At 46.6% G+C, this 21,546-nt stretch overlaps 1 protein-coding gene across 1 annotated transcript in view; it reads right to left on the reverse strand.

The window, feature by feature from the left end:
- LOC148474690 (cytochrome P450 4B1-like) overlaps positions 1 to 12,424 on the reverse strand; it is a 200,924-nt gene extending 188,500 nt beyond the window's left edge. Inside the window, exons 1-4 of the mRNA XM_088458233.1 lie at positions 12,196 to 12,424; positions 1,652 to 1,796; positions 1,035 to 1,079; positions 141 to 268 (exon numbers count right to left, since the gene is read on the reverse strand). Coding sequence (XP_088314359.1) covers positions 141 to 268; positions 1,035 to 1,079; positions 1,652 to 1,796; positions 12,196 to 12,417 — 540 coding nt within the window. The 5' untranslated portion in view covers positions 12,418 to 12,424. The remainder of the gene's footprint in view (positions 1 to 140; positions 269 to 1,034; positions 1,080 to 1,651; positions 1,797 to 12,195) is intronic.
- Positions 12,425 to 21,546: the final 9,122 nt, after the last annotated feature.

The following is a 21,546-nucleotide window of genomic DNA, read 5'->3' on the forward strand; positions in this document are numbered from 1 at the left end:
GGGATTAAGTGACCAGAATTAAATCTACAGATTATAACATACTCACTTCATACCACAACTATCTACCTATGGGACTGTCAGAATGCCCCTGATGTCTGGCTTTCCACCATTACACCATAGTGTATACATTCTCTCCTTACCAGCATGGTGTTGGCACAGTCTGACATCAGCCTGACATACGGCTTCAGGACATCGTAGTGGAAGGCCGGAGTCAGCAGCTTGCGATGCTGGGACCATTTCTGTCCCGATGTCACCAGCAGCCCTTCCCCTGAGGGACACAGATGTAGTAGTTAGGGCAGCGCAGTACATATTTACATTCACCTGAGCTGGATTTTAATTAGATATAATTATAGTTATTTACTAACAGTGCTCAACTTGCATAGACATATACAAGCTAAATGCTGATTTGTTACAGTGTTTGCACCTGTCAGCACTCACTGGGGCTGGGATTACATAGTACATGCCTGCAGGATGATGGTTACACACATGTGGTCCAAAAGGCTCTGGTCATACCCGCACAGCACTGGCCACACCCACACAGCACTGCTCACAATAGGTCATTAATCATTTGCAGTCCCTGACCCATGTGGCCCAACGATTTCATCCAACCTGTCTGAGCAGCAGATGCTCAACCAGTCCCAGGCCCTGAAGTTCACAGTGGCACAAAACCTAAATCCTTAGGGGCTGTTTAGCCAACTGTATACATTTGATGTACAGACTGTGCGGCCGGTGTGACCAGGCAACAAACAATGCCCCCACAAGAATACACTGCCTGGTGATGCACAAACGCCATAGTAATGACAAGCTGCACCAGGGGCCATCCATTCTGCCCCCTGCTGCCACTGCCACCTATGAGAAGCAGGAGGAGGCAAGGCAGGTGGGAGCAAGCTGCAGCACATTAGGGTAATGGGCCCCAGGAGCCATAGAGATTATAAAGGTTTCCCATCTGACTCTATGCCTTTGGCTGCTATTAGCATTCAGATCACAGTGCTCTGGGGAGTGTAGAGTAAAACACGTCTTCTTGTGTTACCTACCAATCCATGGGATGAGGAAGCGATAAGCAACGTTATCCTTTGGATCTATAAGGAAACAGTTTCATTCATTAACAAATATTCATGGTACATGATGACAAGTACATGATGAGTAACACGTACACGAGGTCCCTTCAACAGACATTATATTATTACTTAAGGATATAATAATGTACAAATATTTAAAGTGATGCTGTAACTTGGGGCTCAATATATTGATGACGTTTCCCATTTGCAGCAGTGAAATTATAAAACAGGGTAAAAATACCACATTGAAGGACAGGAGGGCAGACAAACAAACATTCTTGTGGTTGTCCCTTCCAGATGTAATAAATCCAATCCATGTCAGGAATACTGAGGCTCACAATTGTCCTACAGCCTGTGTGGCCGAGCTTATTACAGGGTGTCTGGGGGCCCCACGTCTCAGTGCTGCTGCTTGTTACTAGTGAATTTATAGGTTGAATCGACAAAACATGATGTATTCTTTACTGATACACATTAGTGATACATTTGTAAATATACCTTTAACACATGATGGAAACCAGGGAAGAGCATGCACTATACAGGGAATATTCTAATACGTATATAAATTACATAATAGAACCAACATCGCTCCTCACCCTGCCGGGTCAGAATGGCCTTTGCATAATCCGGGTGACAGATAAAGAGATAAGCGGAGAAATTTCCAAACCACATTGGGAACGCATATTCATACTGCTTTGCATAATCAGCCAACAAATCCAAATCATTCCCATCTTGTTTAAACTGTTAAAAAAAGAAGAGACGTAAGCACAGAAATGTGCCAGTATAGTGATGCCCATAGCAGGTTATCAGCACAGAACATTCGCATCATCAGTCCTATCACTTTTGCTGCTCAATGTAAATTAGGTATAATCACTGAAAAAAATGGTGCTACCCTAATTAGACAACAAATAAAAATAAGTCTTCAAAACAATTATGTAGGCAACAAAGTTCTACTGATATAACCTAATGATATAACAAGAATATCACTGGAGAATATCACTGGAGAATATTACTGGAGAATATTACTGGAGAATATCAGCTGAGGCTTATGAGAAAACACACAAGGGAATATCAGCAGATGTGAAAGAGAAATACACAAAGGAATATCAGCTGAGGATGAAGAGAAACACACAAGGGAATATCAGCTGAGGCTAAAGAGAAACACACAAAGGAATATCAACTGAGGCTAAAGAGAAACACACAAGGGAATATCAGCAGAGGCTAAAGAGAAACACACAAAGGAATATCAACTGAGGCTAAAGAGAAACACACAAAGGAATATCAGCTGAGGCTAAAGAGAAACACACAAAGGAATATCAACTGAGGCTAAAGAGAAACACACTAGAGAATATCAGCAGAGGCTAAAGAGAAACACACAAAGGAATATCAACTGAGGCTAAAGAGAAACACACAAAGGAATATCAGCTGAGGCTAAAGAGAAACACACAAAGGAATATCAGCTGAGGTTAAAGAGAAACACACAAAGGAATATCAGCTGAGTCTAAAGAGAAACACACAAGGGAATATCAGCAGAGGCTAAAGAGAAACACACAAAGGAATATCAGCTGAGGCTAAAGAGAAACAAACAAGGGAATATCAGCTGAGGCTAAAGAGAAACACACAAGGGAATATCAGCTGAGTCTAAAGAGAAACACACAAGGGAATATCAGCTGAGGCTAAAGAGAAACACACAAGGGAATATCAGCTGAGGCTAAAGAGAAAAACACAAAAGAATATCAGCTGAGGCTAAATAGAAACACACAAAGGAATATCAGCTGAGGCTAAAGAGAAACACACAAAGGAATATCAGCTGAGGCTAAAGAGAAACACACAAGGGAATATCAGCTGAGGCTAAAGAGAAACACACAAAGGAATATCAACTGAGGCTAAAGAGAAACACACAAGGGAATATCAGCTGTGTCTAAAGAGAAACACACAAGGGAATATCAGCTCAGGCTAAAGAGAAACACACAAGGGAATGTCAGCAGAGGCTAAAGAGAAACACACAAAGGAATATCAGCTGAGTCTAAAGAGAAACACACAAGGGAATATCAGCTGAGACTAAAGAGAAACACACAAAGGAATATCAGCTGAGTCAAAAGAGAAACACACAAGGGAATATCAGCTGAGGCTAAAGAGAAACACACAAGGGAATGTCAGCTGAGGCTAAAGAGAATCACACAAAGGAATATCAGCTGAGGCTAAAGAGAAACACACAAGGGAATATCAGCAGAGGCTAAAGAGAAACACACAAAGGAATATCAGCTGAGGCTAAAGAGAAACACTCAAGAGAATATCAGCTGAGGCTAAAGAGAAACACACAAAGGAATATCAGCAGAGGCTAAAGAGAAACACACAAGGGAATATCAGCTGAGTCTAAAGAGAAAAACACAAAGGAATATCAGCAGAGGCTAAAGAGAAACACACAAAGGAATATCAGCTGAGGCTAAAGAGAAACACACAAAGGAATATCAGCTAAGGCTAAAGAGAAACACACAAGGGAATATCAGCTGAGGCTAAAGAGAAACACACAAAGGAATATCAGCAGAGGCTAAAGAGAAACACACAAAGGAATATCAGCTGAGGCTAAAGAGAAACACACAAAGGAATATCAGCTGAGGCTAAAGAGAAACACACAAAGGAATATCAGCTGAGGCTAAAGAGAAACACACAAAGGAATATCAGCTGAGTCTAAAGAGAAAAACACAAAGGAATATCAGCTGAGGCTAAAGAGAAACACACAAGGGAATATCAGCTGAGGCTAAAGAGAAACACACAAAGGAATATCAGCAGAGGCTAAAGAGAAACACACAACGGAATATCAACTGAGGCTAAAGAGAAACACACTAGAGAATATCAGCAGAGGCTAAAGAGAAACACACAAAGGAATATCAGCTGAAGCTAAAGAGAAACACACAAAGGAATATCAACTGAGGCTAAAGAGAAACCCACAAGGGAATATCAGCTGAGGCTAAAGAGAAACACACAAAGGAATATCAGCAGAGGCTAAAGAGAAACACACAAAGGAATATCAGCTGAGGCTAAAGAGAAACACACAAGGGAATATCAGCTGAGGCTAAAGAGAAACACACAAAGGAATATCAGCTGAGGCTAAAGAGAAAAACACAAAGGAATATCAACTGAGGCTAAAGAGAAACACACTAGAGAATATCAGCTGAGGCTAAAGAGAAACACACAAGGGAATATCAGCTGAGGCTAAAGAGAAACACACAAGGGAATATCAGCTGAGGCTAAAGAGAAACACACAAGGGAATATCAGCTGAGTCTAAAGAGAAACACACAAGGGAATATCAGCTGAGGCTAAAGAGAAACACACAAGGGAATATCAGCTGAGGCTAAAGAGAAAAACACAAAAGAATATCAGCTGAGGCTAAATAGAAACACACAAAGGAATATCAGCTGAGGCTAAAGAGAAACACACAAAGGAATATCAGCTGAGGCTAAAGAGAAACACACAAGGGAATATCAACTGAGGCTAAAGAGAAACACACAAAGGAATATCAACTGAGGCTAAAGAGAAACACACAAGGGAATATCAGCTGTGTCTAAAGAGAAACACACAAGGGAATATCAGCTCAGGCTAAAGAGAAACACACAAGGGAATGTCAGCAGAGGCTAAAGAGAAACACACAAAGGAATATCAGCTGAGTCTAAAGAGAAACACACAAGGGAATATCAGCTGAGACTAAAGAGAAACACACAAAGGAATATCAGCTGAGTCAAAAGAGAAACACACAAGGGAATATCAGCTGAGGCTAAAGAGAAACACACAAGGGAATGTCAGCTGAGGCTAAAGAGAATCACACAAAGGAATATCAGCTGAGGCTAAAGAGAAACACACAAGGGAATATCAGCAGAGGCTAAAGAGAAACACACAAAGGAATATCAGCTGAGGCTAAAGAGAAACACTCAAGAGAATATCAGCTGAGGCTAAAGAGAAACACACAAAGGAATATCAGCAGAGGCTAAAGAGAAACACACAAGGGAATATCAGCTGAGTCTAAAGAGAAAAACACAAAGGAATATCAGCAGAGGCTAAAGAGAAACACACAAAGGAATATCAGCTGAGGCTAAAGAGAAACACACAAAGGAATATCAGCTAAGGCTAAAGAGAAACACACAAGGGAATATCAGCTGAGGCTAAAGAGAAACACACAAAGGAATATCAGCAGAGGCTAAAGAGAAACACACAAAGGAATATCAGCTGAGGCTAAAGAGAAACACACAAAGGAATATCAGCTGAGGCTAAAGAGAAACACACAAAGGAATATCAGCTGAGGCTAAAGAGAAACACACAAAGGAATATCAGCTGAGTCTAAAGAGAAAAACACAAAGGAATATCAGCTGAGGCTAAAGAGAAACACACAAGGGAATATCAGCTGAGGCTAAAGAGAAACACACAAAGGAATATCAGCAGAGGCTAAAGAGAAACACACAACGGAATATCAACTGAGGCTAAAGAGAAACACACTAGAGAATATCAGCAGAGGCTAAAGAGAAACACACAAAGGAATATCAGCTGAAGCTAAAGAGAAACACACAAAGGAATATCAACTGAGGCTAAAGAGAAACCCACAAGGGAATATCAGCTGAGGCTAAAGAGAAACACACAAAGGAATATCAGCAGAGGCTAAAGAGAAACACACAAAGGAATATCAGCTGAGGCTAAAGAGAAACACACAAGGGAATATCAGCTGAGGCTAAAGAGAAACACACAAAGGAATATCAGCTGAGGCTAAAGAGAAAAACACAAAGGAATATCAACTGAGGCTAAAGAGAAACACACTAGAGAATATCAGCTGAGGCTAAAGAGAAACACACAAGGGAATATCAGCTGAGGCTAAAGAGAAACACACAAGGGAATATCAGCTGAGGCTAAAGAGAAACACACAAAGGAATATCAGCTGAGGCTAAAGAGAAACACACAAAGGAATATCAGCTGAGGCTAAAGAGAAACACACAAGGGAATATCAGCTGAGGCTAAAGAGAAACACACAAAGGAATATCAGCTGAGTCTAAAGAGAAAAACACAAAGGAATATCAGCTGAGGCTAAAGAGATACACACAAAGGAATATCAGCAAAGGCTAAAGAGAAACACACAAAGGAATATCAGCTGAGGCTAAAGAGAAACACACAAAGGAATATCAGCTGAGGCTAAAGAGAAACACACAAGGGAATATCAGCTGAGTCTAAAGAGAAAAACACAAGGGAATATCAGCAGAGGCTAAAGAGAAACACACAAAGGAATATCAGCAGAGGCTAAAGAGAAACACACAAAGGAATATCAGATGAGGCTAATGAGAAACACACAAGAGAATATCAGCTGAGGCTAAAGAGAAACACACAAAGGAATATCAGCTGAGGCTAAAGAGAAACACACAAAGGAATATCAACTGAGGCTAAAGAGAAACACACAAGGGAATATCAGCTGAGGCTAAAGAGAAACACACAAGGGAATATCAGATGAGGCTAATGAGAAACACACAAGAGAATATCAGCTGAGGCTAAAGAGAAACACACAAAGGAATATCAGCTGAGGCTAAAGAGAAACACACAAAGGAATATCAACTGAGGCTAAAGAGAAACACACAAAGGAATATCAGCTGAGGCTAAAGAGAAACACACAAAGGAATGTCAACTGAGGCTAAAGAGAAACACACAAAGGAATATCAGCTGAGGCTAAAGAGAAACACACAAGGGAATATCAGCTGAGGCTAAAGAGAAACACACAAAGGAATATCAACTGAGGCTAAAGAGAAACACACAAAGGAATATCAGCTGAGGCTAAAGAGAAACACACAAGGGAATATCAGCTGAGGCTAAAGAGAAACACACAAAGGAATATCAGCAGAGGCTAAAGAGAAACACACAAAGGAATATCAGCTGAGGCTAAAGAGAAACACACAAGGGAATATCAGCTGAGGCTAAAGAGAAACACACAAAGGAATATCAGCTGAGGCTAAAGAGAAACACACAAAGGAATATCAACTGAGGCTAAAGAGAAACACACAAAGGAATATCAGCTGAGTCTAAAGAGAAAAACACAAAGGAATATCAGCTGAGGCTAAAGAGAAACACACAAAGGAATATCAGCTGAGTCTAAAGAGAAAAACACAAAGGAATATCAGCTGAGGCTAAAGAGAAACACACAAGGGAATATCAGCTGAGGCTAAAGAGAAACACACAAAGGAATATCAGCTGAGTCTAAAGAGAAAAACACAAAGGAATATCAGCTGAGGCTAAAGAGAAACACACAAAGGAATATCAGCTGAGGCTAAAGAGAAACACACAAAGGAATATCAGCTGAGGCTAAAGAGAAACACACAAAGGAATATCAGCTGAGGCTAAAGAGAAACACACAAAGGAATATCAACTGAGGCAAAAGAGAAACACACAAAGGAATATCAGCAGAGGCTAAAGAGAAACACACAAAGGAATATCAGCTGAGGCTAAAGAGAAACACACAAAGGAATATCAGCTGAGGCTAAAGAGAAACACACAAAGGAATATCAGCTGAGGCTAAAGAGAAACACACAAAGGAATATCAGCTGAGTCTAAAGAGAAAAACACAAAGGAATATCAGCAGAGGCTAAAGAGAAACACACAAGGGAATATCAGCAGAGGCTAAAGCGAAAAACACAAAGGAATATCAGCTGAGGCTAAAGAGAAACACACAAAGGAATATCAGCTGAGGCTAAAGAGAAACACACAAAGGAATATCAGCTGAGGCTAAAGAGAAACACACAAAGGAATATCAGCTGAGGCTAAAGAGAAACACACAAAGGAATATCAACTGAGGCAAAAGAGAAACACACAAAGGAATATCAGCTGAGTCTAAAGAGAAAAACACAAAGGAATATCAGCAGAGGCTAAAGAGAAACACACAAGGGAATATCAGCTGAGGCTAAAGTGAAACACACAAAGGAATATCAACTGAGGCTAAAGAGAAACACACAAAGGAATATCAGCTGAGGCTAAAGAGAAACACACAAAGGAATATCAGCTGAGTCTAAAGAGAAAAACACAAAGGAATATCAGCAGAGGCTAAAGAGAAACACACAAGGGAATATCAGCAGAGGCTAAAGCGAAACACACAAAGGAATATCAGCTGAGGCTAAAGAGAAACACACAAAGGAATATCAGCTGAGGCTAAAGAGAAACACACAAAGGAATATCAGCAGAGGCTAAAGAGAAACACACAAGGGAATATCAGCTGAGGCTAAAGAGAAACACACAAAGGAATATCAACTGAGGCTAAAGAGAAACACACAAAGGAATATCAGCTGAGGCTAAAGAGAAACACACAAAGGAATATCAGCAGAGGCTAAAGAGAAACACACAAAGGAATATCAGCTGAGGCTTAAGAGAAACACACAAGAGAATATCAGCTGAGGCTAAAGAGAAAGACACAAGGGAATATCAGCTGAGGCTGATGAGAAGCAGAGTCCGGAGAAAGACACACTAGAGATTATCAGCTAATGCTGCATATCCACTACATGATATCTCTCCATGAGCGATATCATGTAGTGTGTCCTCGGCAGTGATGTGCTCAATGTCCTTAATGACATTGAGCACATATGCTGAACGATATCATTCACGATATTGTTCAGTGCCGGCACCCTCCCTCATCCCCGAGCCTGCACAACCTGATGATATCGTCAGGTTGGACAGCAAGTTCGGGCAATGAGCGACGTTGTCAACAACCAGAGGGAGAGCGTATCGCTGGTCATTGACGGCATATCCACTGGCCGATATAATGATCATTCAAACGTTCATTATATTGGCTAGTGGCAACTGGAAGTAGAGAAGTTGTTCAGGCCATTTCCTGTTTTCTGGAGTCCTGCTACATACCCTAGGTAGCTGTCCATTGCAGGAGAGATTCAGCTGAGAGCTGACAAGGCTGACATTAGATGAGGATCTTATCAGGTGATACAGACAACATGGCTGCGCCCATGACCACCGACGAGGGAACTCCGATATGGAGACCTAGGCCCGGGGAGAATACTCAGCTTGGCACCCACCGCCACACCTGACGTCTGACGGCGCTGCTAGTCACGGAAAACTGGTGCTGCAGCGAGTAACAGCGAATCCTGACATGCAAATGCCACATTATGAATGTGCAGATCTTGTTCTGCGAGATTGCTTGCAGGGCCTAGGACGCCGCAGACTGTGGCCCTATGGGGGTGGGGCGGGGGTGGTGACAGCGTGACGGTAACTCGGATGACCGATGTTTACGCAGATGATCTGATGCAGCAGTCCAGAGAAGCCATTAGGATGCGTCTATTTACACAAGACACCTCCTGCGGCATTAGGATATTATCATACAAGATGCAGCAGCTGTGCGACAAGCGTACATCTCAGAAACAGGCCCTTGGTTTGCTTTTGTTATCCACTATGAGTCAGACATGTGCAAAGGCTCCCAGGACTAGCTGGTAAAGAGGTCAGAGGCCGGTCAGTATCGCCGGTCAGTATCGCTGGTCAGTATCGCCGGTCAGTATCAACGGTAAGTATAGCCGGTCAGTATCGCCGGTCAGTATCGCCGGTCAGTATCATCGGTCAGTATCGCCGGTCAGTATAGCCGGTCAGTATCATCGGTCAGTATCGCCAGTCAGTATCACCGGTAAGTATTGCCGGTCAGTATAGGCGGTCAGTATCGCCGGTCAGTATCATCGGTCAGTATCGCCGGTCAGTATAGCCGGTCAGTATCACCGGTAAGTATTGGCGGTCAGTATCATCGGTCAGTATCGCCGGGCAGTATCATCGGTCAGTATCGCCGGTCAGTATAGCTGGTCAGTATCATCGGTCAGTATCGCCGGGCAGTATCACCGGTAAGTATTGCCGGTCAGTATAGCTGGTCAGTATCATCGGTCAGTATCGCCGGGCAGTATCGCCGGTCAGTATCATCGGTCAGCATCGCCGGTCAGTATCGCCGGTCAGTATCATCGGTCAGCATCGCCGGTCAGTATCATCGGTCAGTATAGCCGGTCAGTATCGCTGGTCAGTATCACCGGTCAGTATAGCCGGTCAGTATCACCGGTCAGTATCGCCGGGCAGTATCATCGGTCAGCATCGCGGTCAGTATTGCCGGTCAGTATCGTGGGTGAGCTTAGTATCATAAGGTTAATTTGACAAATTTTCCTTAGTAAATTGTGGCAATAACACATTATCTCACAATCAGGGGCGTATCTATAATGCGTGCAAAGTGTGCGGTGCACATGGGCCCCTGGGTCCAGGGGGGCCCACACTGCACACCCTGCACCCATATAGTTTCATACTTACCCATCTATAGTCACCATGGTGCTGTTCAGCTGCGCCAAAACTCAGAGAAAATGGCAGCGGCATGCGCAGTACTACTGTCCCCGGGAAAACGGCGCAGATGCGATTTTCCTGGAGGCCCACGCATGCGCTGTAAATTCTGGCACTTAGCCAGAATCTACAGCGGCCGCCGCGGCACCACCGGAGAGAGTCATTAGGGGCATTGTGCAATGTAATAATAACATTATCTACAATATCACCTCAGCTGTTGGTTAGGAGTTTGTTTTAGATTCTACTTATAACTTTAGGGGCCAGGGGCATATCTATAATGGGTGCAGGGTGTGTGGGGGGCCCCGCACCGCACACCCTGCACCCATAGTATACTTACATCTCCAGTCCCATGCTGGGGGGATGGTGCTGTAAAAACGGCTAAAGAATGGCCAGTGTGGCCATTTTCCCAGTGACTTGTGCATGCGCTATATACTCCGGGCGCACTCTAGTGCCCAGAGTCTATAAGTGCAGCGCTGGCTGCGCGCAGCTCGGTGTGCTGTCGGCCGCTGGAGGGAGAAGAGGGGGCCAATGTTGAAACTGCACACGGGCCCCCTCCTCTGTAGAAATGCATCCCACAAGGTCACGCCCCCATCCCGCAAGGCCACGACCCTTTTCGGTGGCAGAGCGTCCCTCCCCGCACCAGGTGACACCGCGGGGAGGGACGCCACTGCCCCAATTCCCCGATCCGTTCCGCCGATCAGCGCCCATCAATGATTGTCAGTCCATCAGGGAATCATGGAAATGCTGAATATTCCCGATTCCCGACCTCGCCATCAGCAGAATGGGGAATTGCTCCTATCTGTCATAGATGTGTGGGGGCCTTTAGTTAATATAGTATAGTAATAACCCCTAGAACATAGCTCATTACAGTATTAGAAGCTATATGAAGTGCACACTGCTTGGCGTATCTATAATGGGTGCAGGGTATGCAGTGTACACGGGCCTGGGGGCCCACCCCACACACCTTTTACTCATATAATTAGTATATTTACCTCTCCGGAGTCCCACGTCTGCCGGTTCTGCTGACTTTAATCGCAGCGCCCATTTTACCGGTGATTTACGCATACACAGTAGTAAAGTCCCCGAGACTCTGCAATAAAGCCAGAGTCTACTGCGCTGCCAGAGATGAGGGCGCCCGCACGCAGTGGAGTATCTATAATGGGTGCAGTGTGTGTGGGGCACACGGGCCCCCGGGTCCAGGGGGGCCCCGCACCGCACACCCTGCATCCATATTATTTTAGACTTACCTGTCCGTGGTCCCACGTTGGGTGTCTGCGCTGCTCAGAACACCGGAAAATGGCCTCTGCGGCCAATAATCCGGTGTTCTGCGAGTGCGCAGTAGACTCCGGGCACTTGAGTGTGCCCGGACTCTACTGCAGATGCACAGAACACTGAAAAAATGGCCACCACGGCCATTTTCCGGCGTTCTGCACATGCGCAGTAGACTCCGGGCACACTCTAGTGCCCGGAGTCTGCTAAGGCTCCAGTGGCTGGCTAGCCGCATCAGTCGGCTGCCGGCCACCGAGGACAGAGGAGGGGGCCCGGCACGGGGAGTGCACATGGGCCCCCTCCTCTCTTAAGATGCCCCTGCCCGCACGGAGGCTGCACACGGACCCCCTGCTCCCCTAACACACCCCTGGGTACAGCTTAGAGGCTGTGTACAGCAGATACAGGAGGCACAGCCTGGCAGTTACCTCAGGTACAGCTTAGAGGCTGTGTACAGCAGATACAGGAGGCACAGCCGGGCACTTACCTCAGGTACAGCTTAGAGGCTGGGTACAGCACATACAGGAGGCACCACGTGGCACTTACCTCATGAGCATTGCCATAAAACCAGTGAGTCTTAGGTCCTGGGAAAACAGAAAACATCCTGTGCAGCTGCTGCCACCTCAGATAGAGCTTAGATGCTGTGTACACCAGATACAGGGCGCAGATCCAGACAGCCCAGTTACAGAGCTCAGAGACACTGAGAGAGAGGAGCCCGGACAGCACAGAGGAGGAAGCCATGTCTGCTGTACACTGCACTGTACACATGCAGGGATATAAGTAATGTGCCAGGGACAGGTGGAGCCAAAAGACAGAACACTGCATAGAGCAGAGAGAACGGAGCAGGAGGGTGTGTGTTTGTGTGTGGAGAAACACACAGACACACGCACTGAATATGCAGTTCAGTAGGTAAATTAGTCAAAATGATTTTGTATTTGAAATGCACACTATGATTCAATGGTATTATGCCAAGTGAGTATAATTAAGTTTCAGAGCCGTAACTAGAGTTTTTGGTGCCCTGTGCAAGAAAGAGCATTGGTACCCCCCTCATTTTTCAAAGGGACATAATGCACCCAAAAAAGGCCCATGGCCTCATGGGGAAGGGCCAGGGAAGAGATAGGGGAGGCCAGGAGATGCTGGGGATAAATAGGGACATAATATAGTGCACCTGAGAGAGGGCCATGGCCTCATGGGGAAGGGCCAGGGAAGAGATAGAGGAGGCCAGGAGATGCTGGGGATGAATAGGGACATAATATAGCGCACCTGAGAGAGGGCCATGTCCTCATGGGGAAGGGCCAGGGAAGAGATAGGAGAGGCCAGGAGATGCTGGGGATAAATAGGGACATAATATAGTGCACCTGAGAGAGGGCCATGGCCTCATGGGGAAGGGCCAGGGAAGAGATAGGGGAGGCCAGGAGATGCTGGGGATAAATAGGGACATAATAAAGTGCACCTGAGAGAGGGCCATGGCCTCATGGGGAAGGGCCAGGGAAGAGATAGGGGAGGCCAGGAGATGCTGGGGATAAATAGGGACATAATATAGTGCACCTGAGAGAGGGCCATGGTCTCATGGGGATGGGCCAGGGAAGAGATAGGGGAGGCCAGGAGATGCTGGGGATAAATAGGGACATAATATAGTGCACCTGAGAGAGGGCCATGGCCTCATGGGGAAGGTCCAGGGAAGAGATAGGGGAGGCCAGGAGATGATGGGGATAAATAGGGACATAATATAGTGCACCTGAGAGAGGGCCATGGCCTCATGGGGAAGGGCCAGGGAAGAGATAGAGGAGGCCAGGAGATGCTGGGGATGAATAGGGACATAATATAGCGCACCTGAGAGAGGGCCATGGCCTCATGGGGAAGGTCCAGGGAAGAGATAGGGGAGGCCAGGAGATGCTGGGGATGAATAGGGACATAATATAGAGCACCTGAGAGAGGGCCATGGCCTAATGGGGAAGGGCCAGGGAAGAGATAGGGGAGGCCAGGAGATGCTGGGGATAAATAGGGACATAATATAGCGCACCTGAGAGAGGGCCATGGCCGCATGGGGAAGAGCCAGGGAAGAGATAGGGGAGGCCAGGAGATGCTGGGGATAAATAGGGACATAATATAGAGCACCTGGGAGAGGGCCATGGCCTCATGGGGAAGGGCCAGGGAAGAGATAGGGGAGGCCAGGAGATGCTGGGGATAAATAGGGACATAATATAGCGCACCTGAGAGAGGGCCATGGCCTCATGGGGAAGGGCCAGGGAAGAGATAGGAGAGGCCAGGAGATGCTGGGGATAAATAGGGACATAATATAGTGCACCTGAGAGAGGACCATGGCCTCATGGGGAAGGGCCAGGGAAGAGATAGGGGAGGCCAGGAGATGCTGGGGATAAATAGGGACATAATATAGTGCACCTGAGAGAGGGCCATGGCCTGATGGGGAAGGACCAGGGAAGAGATAGGGGAGGCCAGGAGATGCTGGGGATAAATAGGGACATAATGTAGTGCACCTGAGAGAGGGCCACGGCCTCATGGGGAAGGGCCAGGGAAGAGATAGGGGAGACCAGGAGATGCTGGGGATAAATAGGGACATAATATAGTGCACCTGAGAGAGGGCCATGGCCTCATGGGGAAAGGCCAGGGAAGAGATAGGGGAGGCCAGGAGATGCTGGGGATAAATAGGGACATAATGTAGTGCACCTGAGAGAGGGCCACGGCCTCATGGGGAAGGGCCAGGGAAGAGATAGGGGAGACCAGGAGATGCTGGGGATAAATAGGGACATAATATAGTGCACCTGAGAGAGGGCCATGGCCTCATGGGGAAGGGCCAGGGAAGAGATAGGGGAGGCCAGGAGATGCTGGGGATAAATAGGGACATAATATAGTGCACCTGAGAGAGGGCCATGGCCTGATGGGGAAGGACCAGGGAAGAGATAGGGGAGGCCAGGAGATGCTGGGGATAAATAGGGACATAATATAGTGCACCTGAGAGAGGGCCATGGCCTCATGGGGAAGGGCCAGGGAAGAGATAGGGGGGGCCAGGAGATGCTGGGGATAAATAGGGACATAATATAGCGCACCTGAGAGAGGGCCATGGCCTCATGGGGAAGGGCCAGGGAAGAGATAGGGGAGGCCAGGAGATGCTGGGGATAAATAGGGACATAATATAGTGCACCTGAGAGAGGGCCACGGCCTCATGAGGAAGGGTCAGGGAAGAGATAGGAGAGGCCAGGAGATGCTGGGGATAAATAGGGACATAATATAGTGCACCTGAGAGAGGGCCATGGCCTCATGGGGAAGGGCCAGGGAAGAGATAGAGGAGGCCAGGAGATGCTGGGGATGAATAGGGACATAATATAGCGCACCTGAGAGAGGGCCATGGCCTCATGGGGAAGGTCCAGGGAAGAGATAGGGGAGGCCAGGAGATGCTGGGGATGAATAGGGACATAATATAGAGCACCTGAGAGAGGGCCATGGCCTAATGGGGAAGGGCCAGGGAAGAGATAGGGGAGGCCAGGAGATGCTGGGGATAAATAGGGACATAATATAGCGCACCTGAGAGAGGGCCATGGCCGCATGGGGAAGAGCCAGGGAAGAGATAGGGGAGGCCAGGAGATGCTGGGGATAAATAGGGACATAATATAGAGCACCTGGGAGAGGGCCATGGCCTCATGGGGAAGGGCCAGGGAAGAGATAGGGGAGGCCAGGAGATGCTGGGGATAAATAGGGACATAATATAGCGCACCTGAGAGAGGGCCATGGCCTCATGGGGAAGGGCCAGGGAAGAGATAGGAGAGGCCAGGAGATGCTGGGGATAAATAGGGACATAATATAGTGCACCTGAGAGAGGACCATGGCCTCATGGGGAAGGGCCAGGGAAGAGATAGGGGAGGCCAGGAGATGCTGGGGATAAATAGGGACATAATATAGTGCACCTGAGAGAGGGCCATGGCCTGATGGGGAAGGACCAGGGAAGAGATAGGGGAGGCCAGGAGATGCTGGGGATAAATAGGGACATAATGTAGTGCACCTGAGAGAGGGCCATGGCCTCATGGGGAAAGGCCAGGGAAGAGATAGGGGAGGCCAGGAGATGCAGGGGATAAATAGGGACATAATATAGTGCACATGAGAGAGGGCCACGGCCTCATGGGGAAGGGCCAGGGAAGAGATAGGGGAGACCAGGAGATGCTGGGGATAAATAGGGACATAATATAGTGCACCTGAGAGAGGGCCATGGCCTCATGGGGAAAGGCCAGGGAAGAGATAGGGGAGGCCAGGAGATGCTGGGGATAAATAGGGACATAATGTAGTGCACCTGAGAGAGGGCCACGGCCTCATGGGGAAGGGCCAGGGAAGAGATAGGGGAGACCAGGAGATGCTGGGGATAAATAGGGACATAATATAGTGCACCTGAGAGAGGGCCATGGCCTCATGGGGAAGGGCCAGGGAAGAGATAGGGGAGGCCAGGAGATGCTAGGGATAAATAGGGACATAATATAGTGCACCTGAGAGAGGGCCATGGCCTCATGGGGAAGGGCCAGGGAAGAGATAGGGGGGGCCAGGAGATGCTGGGGATAAATAGGGACATAATATAGCGCACCTGAGAGAGGGCCATGGCCTCATGGGGAAGGGCCAGGGAAGAGATAGGGGAGGCCAGGAGATGCTGGGGATAAATAGGGACATAATATAGTGCACCTGAGAGAGGGCCACGGCCTCATGAGGAAGGGCCAGGGAAGAGATAGGAGAAGCCAGGAGATGGTGGGGATCAAATAAGAGGAAGCTACAAGCAAGAATGATAATAAACAGAAATTTGACAGGCCCAAACAGCGCCCCCTGACCTGTGGTGCCCTGTGCGATGGCACCGGCTGCACTACCCTAGCTACGGCCTTGTTAGGTTTATTTAGTTTTTAAATATTTTTTTTTTTTTATCTGAGAGCAGTCCGGACTTTAGTGTTGATATGTGTGGACTATTTGTGATGTTCACAAGTTAGACACCAACGGAATCGGTATATGCGGTAGATCAGACAGTGAGACTTTACCAGGAGTTTAGCTTTATTGCAGTGCACAGACGGTACAGCCATAATTACAGTAACACCAGCATACAGCGGGGATGGAGCGCAACATACAGCCGACCGTCCAGTCATGTATGTGCAGCGACAGTATGGAATAAACAGCAGGGTCTTCCCGAGTACTATATGTCCGATTAGTACTGTAGTGCTCAGATGGCGCTGTGTACGCACAGTAACACTGTCAGCAGCCATCTTGGTAAAGGACTGATGCTTCAGTAAAGAAGCATAATGGAGAATGCTCAGGAGCACTCTCCATATAACAACACTCCCCATGGTCAGAATGCTCAGGAGCACTCTCCATATAACAACACCCTCATGCTCAGAATGCTCAGGAGCACTTTCTATATAACAACACCCCCCATGCTCAGAATGCTCAGGAGCACTTTCTATATAACAACACCCCCCATGCTCAGAATGCTCAGGAGTACTCTCCATATAACAACATCCCCCATGCTCAGAATGCGCAGGAGTACTCTCCATATAACAACACTCCCCATGCTCAGAATGCTCAGGAGCACTCTCCATATAACAACACCCCCCCATGCTCAGAATGCGCAGGAGCACTCTCCATATAACAACACCCCCCCATGCTCAGAATGCTCAGGAGCACTCTCCATATAACAACACCCCCCATGCTCAGAATGCTCAGGAGCACTCTCCATAGAACAACACCCCCCATGCTCAGAATGCTCAGGAGCACTCTCCATATAACAACACCCCCCCATGCTCAGAATGCTCAGGAGCACTCTCCATATAACAACACCCGCCATGGTCAGAATGCTCAGGAGTACTCTCCATATAACAACAGCCCCATCACTGCAAGCTCTCTCCAGGTCCACAAGCATATTACTTGTATGTATTCTTGCAGTAAATACCTGTAACTAGAATTAGGGGTAAGATAAGACATAACAAATCAACATTGTCAAGTATATTCCAGTCCTCATTTCTTTAGAAAAAAGACAAATGACTGTGAGGGTGATTCAGCAAGGATCACAATTGCAAAGCTGCACGCATAGGGGGTGCACACAGAAATTCCGTCCTTGCTATTATGCAAATGCAGCAGGTCTATGACACCCCCTGTATGATGCCCCCTGTTGCATTTGCAATCCCAGCACTGCGAAGGAGGTCGCAGGCTGGGATCACCATCATGACCATTGGTGGTCAATAGTCGCAAAGGTGGATGGCACCGAGCCACCAGCAGAGTAAGTCTCAGCTTACTGAGGCTGGCTTGTGAGGCCAGGACACTGCATCGGTCCATACAGTCCCTGGCCTTGCCACTCCCGGAAAATGGGGCGAAGACGTCCCCATTTCTGGGAACGCAGACCGCCCCCGCCCCTTAAATGCCTCTGCCTGTCAATCAGAATGGGTCCTGGGCTTGTGGTCACTGCTGAATCAGGGACTGTGACATAACTACTTTGTGAGCTTATCAGTAGGATTCTTCTAATTTTCTATATAGATCACAGCTACAGATCCGTTCTCTACAAGCTCCCGGTTGAAGTGGGGTTTAATTCCATGGTGCTTGGTGATATAGGACAGATCAATTGCACCTCTATTGTCACACTCAATATTAATGGTGTCATCCTTGTTCAAAAGACACATGGCCTGATTCACATTTGGGAATAGAGTAATATAGAGCCTGTAACTGTGCATCTTCTTGGTAACACTGTGCTGTACTGCAGGGGGCAGGTGTATAATGTACAGAGATACAGATTTGGAAGGGAAGTGTCTAAACTGACATCTAAATTGCAGTGTAAGAATAAAGCTGTGCAGAATTTTTGGGCTACATGCAAAAGGAGACAGTATTTACTCTGCATGCACACATAATGTATGTATCTGCCCCCCCCCTTGCATTGCAGCATGGTTTATCCAGGTACTTACTCTATCTTACTCTATTCTCAAAGCTTAATCAATTCGCAAAAAGTCTCTTTAAATAAGTAGAGCTTCCGTGGCTGATTCTGTTAGTGCCATGTATTCCACCTCAGTGGTAGATAGGGCCACAGTGGGTTGCTTTCTACTTAACCAGCTTACTGGTGTGCCTGCCAATAGAAACATATATCCTGTATAACAATGATGATCATCCTTATCTGTTCCCCATTCGGCATCACAGAATGATTTCAGTGTAGATTTTCCAAACTTGATGAATTCCCACTTCAGGGAAGATGAAGCTTTTAGGTATCTTAAAGTTTTCTTTACTGCTTTCCAATGCTGTCCCCAGGATTAATAGCAAATTGGATTACTCAGCTTTGTGCATGTGAGAAGTCGGGGTGAATTCCGACAGTTAGATGCCCAATAGCGTAGTGATAAGGGACCGTATTCATGCTCTCTATTTCTTCTTCGCTTGTTGGTGACAGAGCTTTAGTTCCTTTGATGCATTTATGAATGGGCGTGCTGACTGGTGTTCTGTGTTGCTGTGCTGTTGCCTGAGAATGAGTGTTGTGTCTCTGGGGTGTCCTGGGGGTTGCTAAGCAGCCATTGTGCTTTCTGAGCCGCTAACGAGGATTTCACATTGCAGCTGAATTCCCAGCTCCTTTCACTGCTCCTTCCTGATCACATGGTTTCTACACAGCAGCTGATTGGCCAGGACCTACATAAATACACTCAGTGCCGTTATTGCCTTCCTGGTGTTAGGTTTACCTTGGCAAGCTCTGACACATTGTTCCAGAACAGAAAGTTTGGTATCATTTCTACAGCTATAGTTAGTGTGTTTACCTTGGCTCTAATTACTGGACTGTGCTTTTAGATCTCTGCCAGTTATACACTAAATAGCCCGGAGTCTCCCTGACTTTACCTCACTCCCAGCTGTTAACAACTATACCCTAATGGGATCAAGTACAGGTGGCATCCGAGTACCAGTGAGCAGTGTGGTTCTGGGAGAGGCAGCTGTTACAGGTGAAAAACATCCACACCATAGGCTCTGTATAGGGGTTATTAGCCACTGAGAGTGGGGTTCATAAAATAACACCAGCCACAAAGCATACAGACTCTGCACTATTGAATATGGGTAAGAGCGCTATTGGTAGCTATAATATTACATTTATAAAACTTGCACCCTCTGCGGACCAGATAGCATTGAAAATGTTATTAATATAAACACTTGATAAAAAAATATTCGATTCTATTATGCTCTAATAGCACAACATTGGTGATTTCACTGTCCAAAGGTACATTAATAGTGACTAATTGTTGATTTAAGCATGGGAACCTCATTCCCCTATGAGCGGGTGTTTGTTCTGCTCGATCTGCTGATATCAAGGAGTTTAATTAAATCACATGACTGACTTTTAGTTGGCTGATTTGCATTATGCTGTATTAAATATTGTAATCTATGTAACTGATTTTTTTAATCTTTATAGGAACTATATAATGAGTAGAAAATATTACCTCAGTCTTGTTTTAGAGCTATTTAATTTATATTTCTGTGAACCAAAAATGTATTAATCACAGATGTAGATTATTAGTTAATGAATGCACAGGTATATTTATTTCATTATTTATTATACTGTAGCGCAGCATATTCTGTTGCGCTTTACAATTGGAAACATTAATAGAACAAAACTGGGTAATAACAAACAGATATATAGGTAGGAAGGCCCTGCTTACAATCTAGCAGGGAAATAGGCATAGGCATCCTTAATTAACGTTATCGTTCCCGGCCGGCAGCCAATCAGCGGCGGCTACCATTAGCGGCTTCTCATTGGCTGGGAACCACGTGGAGGAGCCGCTCATTGGCTGCTGGCCGGGAGACTGAAATCATTAGCAACACTGTAACAGTATGGGGATACATGCTGTTACAGTGTCTCCGCCCACAGAATTGGGTATCTGCGGAGAACGTCGCGGGACATAAGGGTGAGTGATGGCTTTTTCTTTCAGGTGTGTCGCTCGGATACTTTACGGTGACAAGTGGACGCGAACATCTGGCAGCAGGTAAGTCTGTGTATGTATGTATGTATGTGTGTAATAAAACTTTTATTTCACGGTGTGTGTGTTGTGTTTTTTTACTCATTTCTTTACAGGTGAACTACAGGTCCAAGCAGGCCCTTAATTCCCCGCATGCTAGTCCTTGTGGTTCTCCAAGTACCAGCATGCGGGGAGGCTTGCTGACACTTGTAGTTCGACTGTAAGGACAATGTTTATTTTTCTAATTTTACACCACACCGACAATATCAACCCGCCACCCACCGCCCAGGGGTGGCGGGGATAGCCCCGGGCTATCAGCCTAGGCCAGGGGTGCCCTGGAGAGGGGTACCCCTTGATTGGAGGGGTAATCAACTCCCCAGGGATCCCTGGCCTGAGCTGACTAGCGGTCAGGACTGATGTTGCGGCTGGGGGGCCCGGTGAAAGGGCTCCTCTGGCTGTGGCAACAGCCCCCCACTAGAAAGGGTCCAGGGCTGGTTTGAAATATAGGGGTACCACTACGCAAAATTCTTGCCCCTATATTTCAAACCAGCCCTCTCCCCACCTGCCTGGTGCTGGTACCTAATTTACGGGGGTACCCTATTCATTTTGTACCCCGTAATTTTAGGGACCAGGACAGGCTGCCTAGTCCGGGGCTGGTTAGTGTTTTTTGGGGTGACCTCACGTCATTTTTTAAAAAAGAAACAAAAAAAAAACAAAAAACAAAATTTAAAGAAACCCTGCATCTTTCTGCAAAACCCGCAGGGTCAGGAGGTGAGTGTTTAAAATTTAAATTTTCTGGAGAGTTTGCAGAAATCACACCCGAGATTCTAATTTCGATTCTTGGTAAATTTGCAGACTGTATTTCTGACATGTTAAGAAGTACCGATGTTTGCTGAATGCGAGGTAAGGCGAGATTTGAAACTCGGGTGAGAAAACAGGTGCG

Source organism: Taudactylus pleione, unplaced genomic scaffold, assembly GCF_031769625.1.
Source record: "Taudactylus pleione unplaced genomic scaffold, aTauple2 ptg000819l, whole genome shotgun sequence".
Classification (NCBI taxonomy): domain Eukaryota; kingdom Metazoa; phylum Chordata; class Amphibia; order Anura; family Myobatrachidae; genus Taudactylus; species Taudactylus pleione.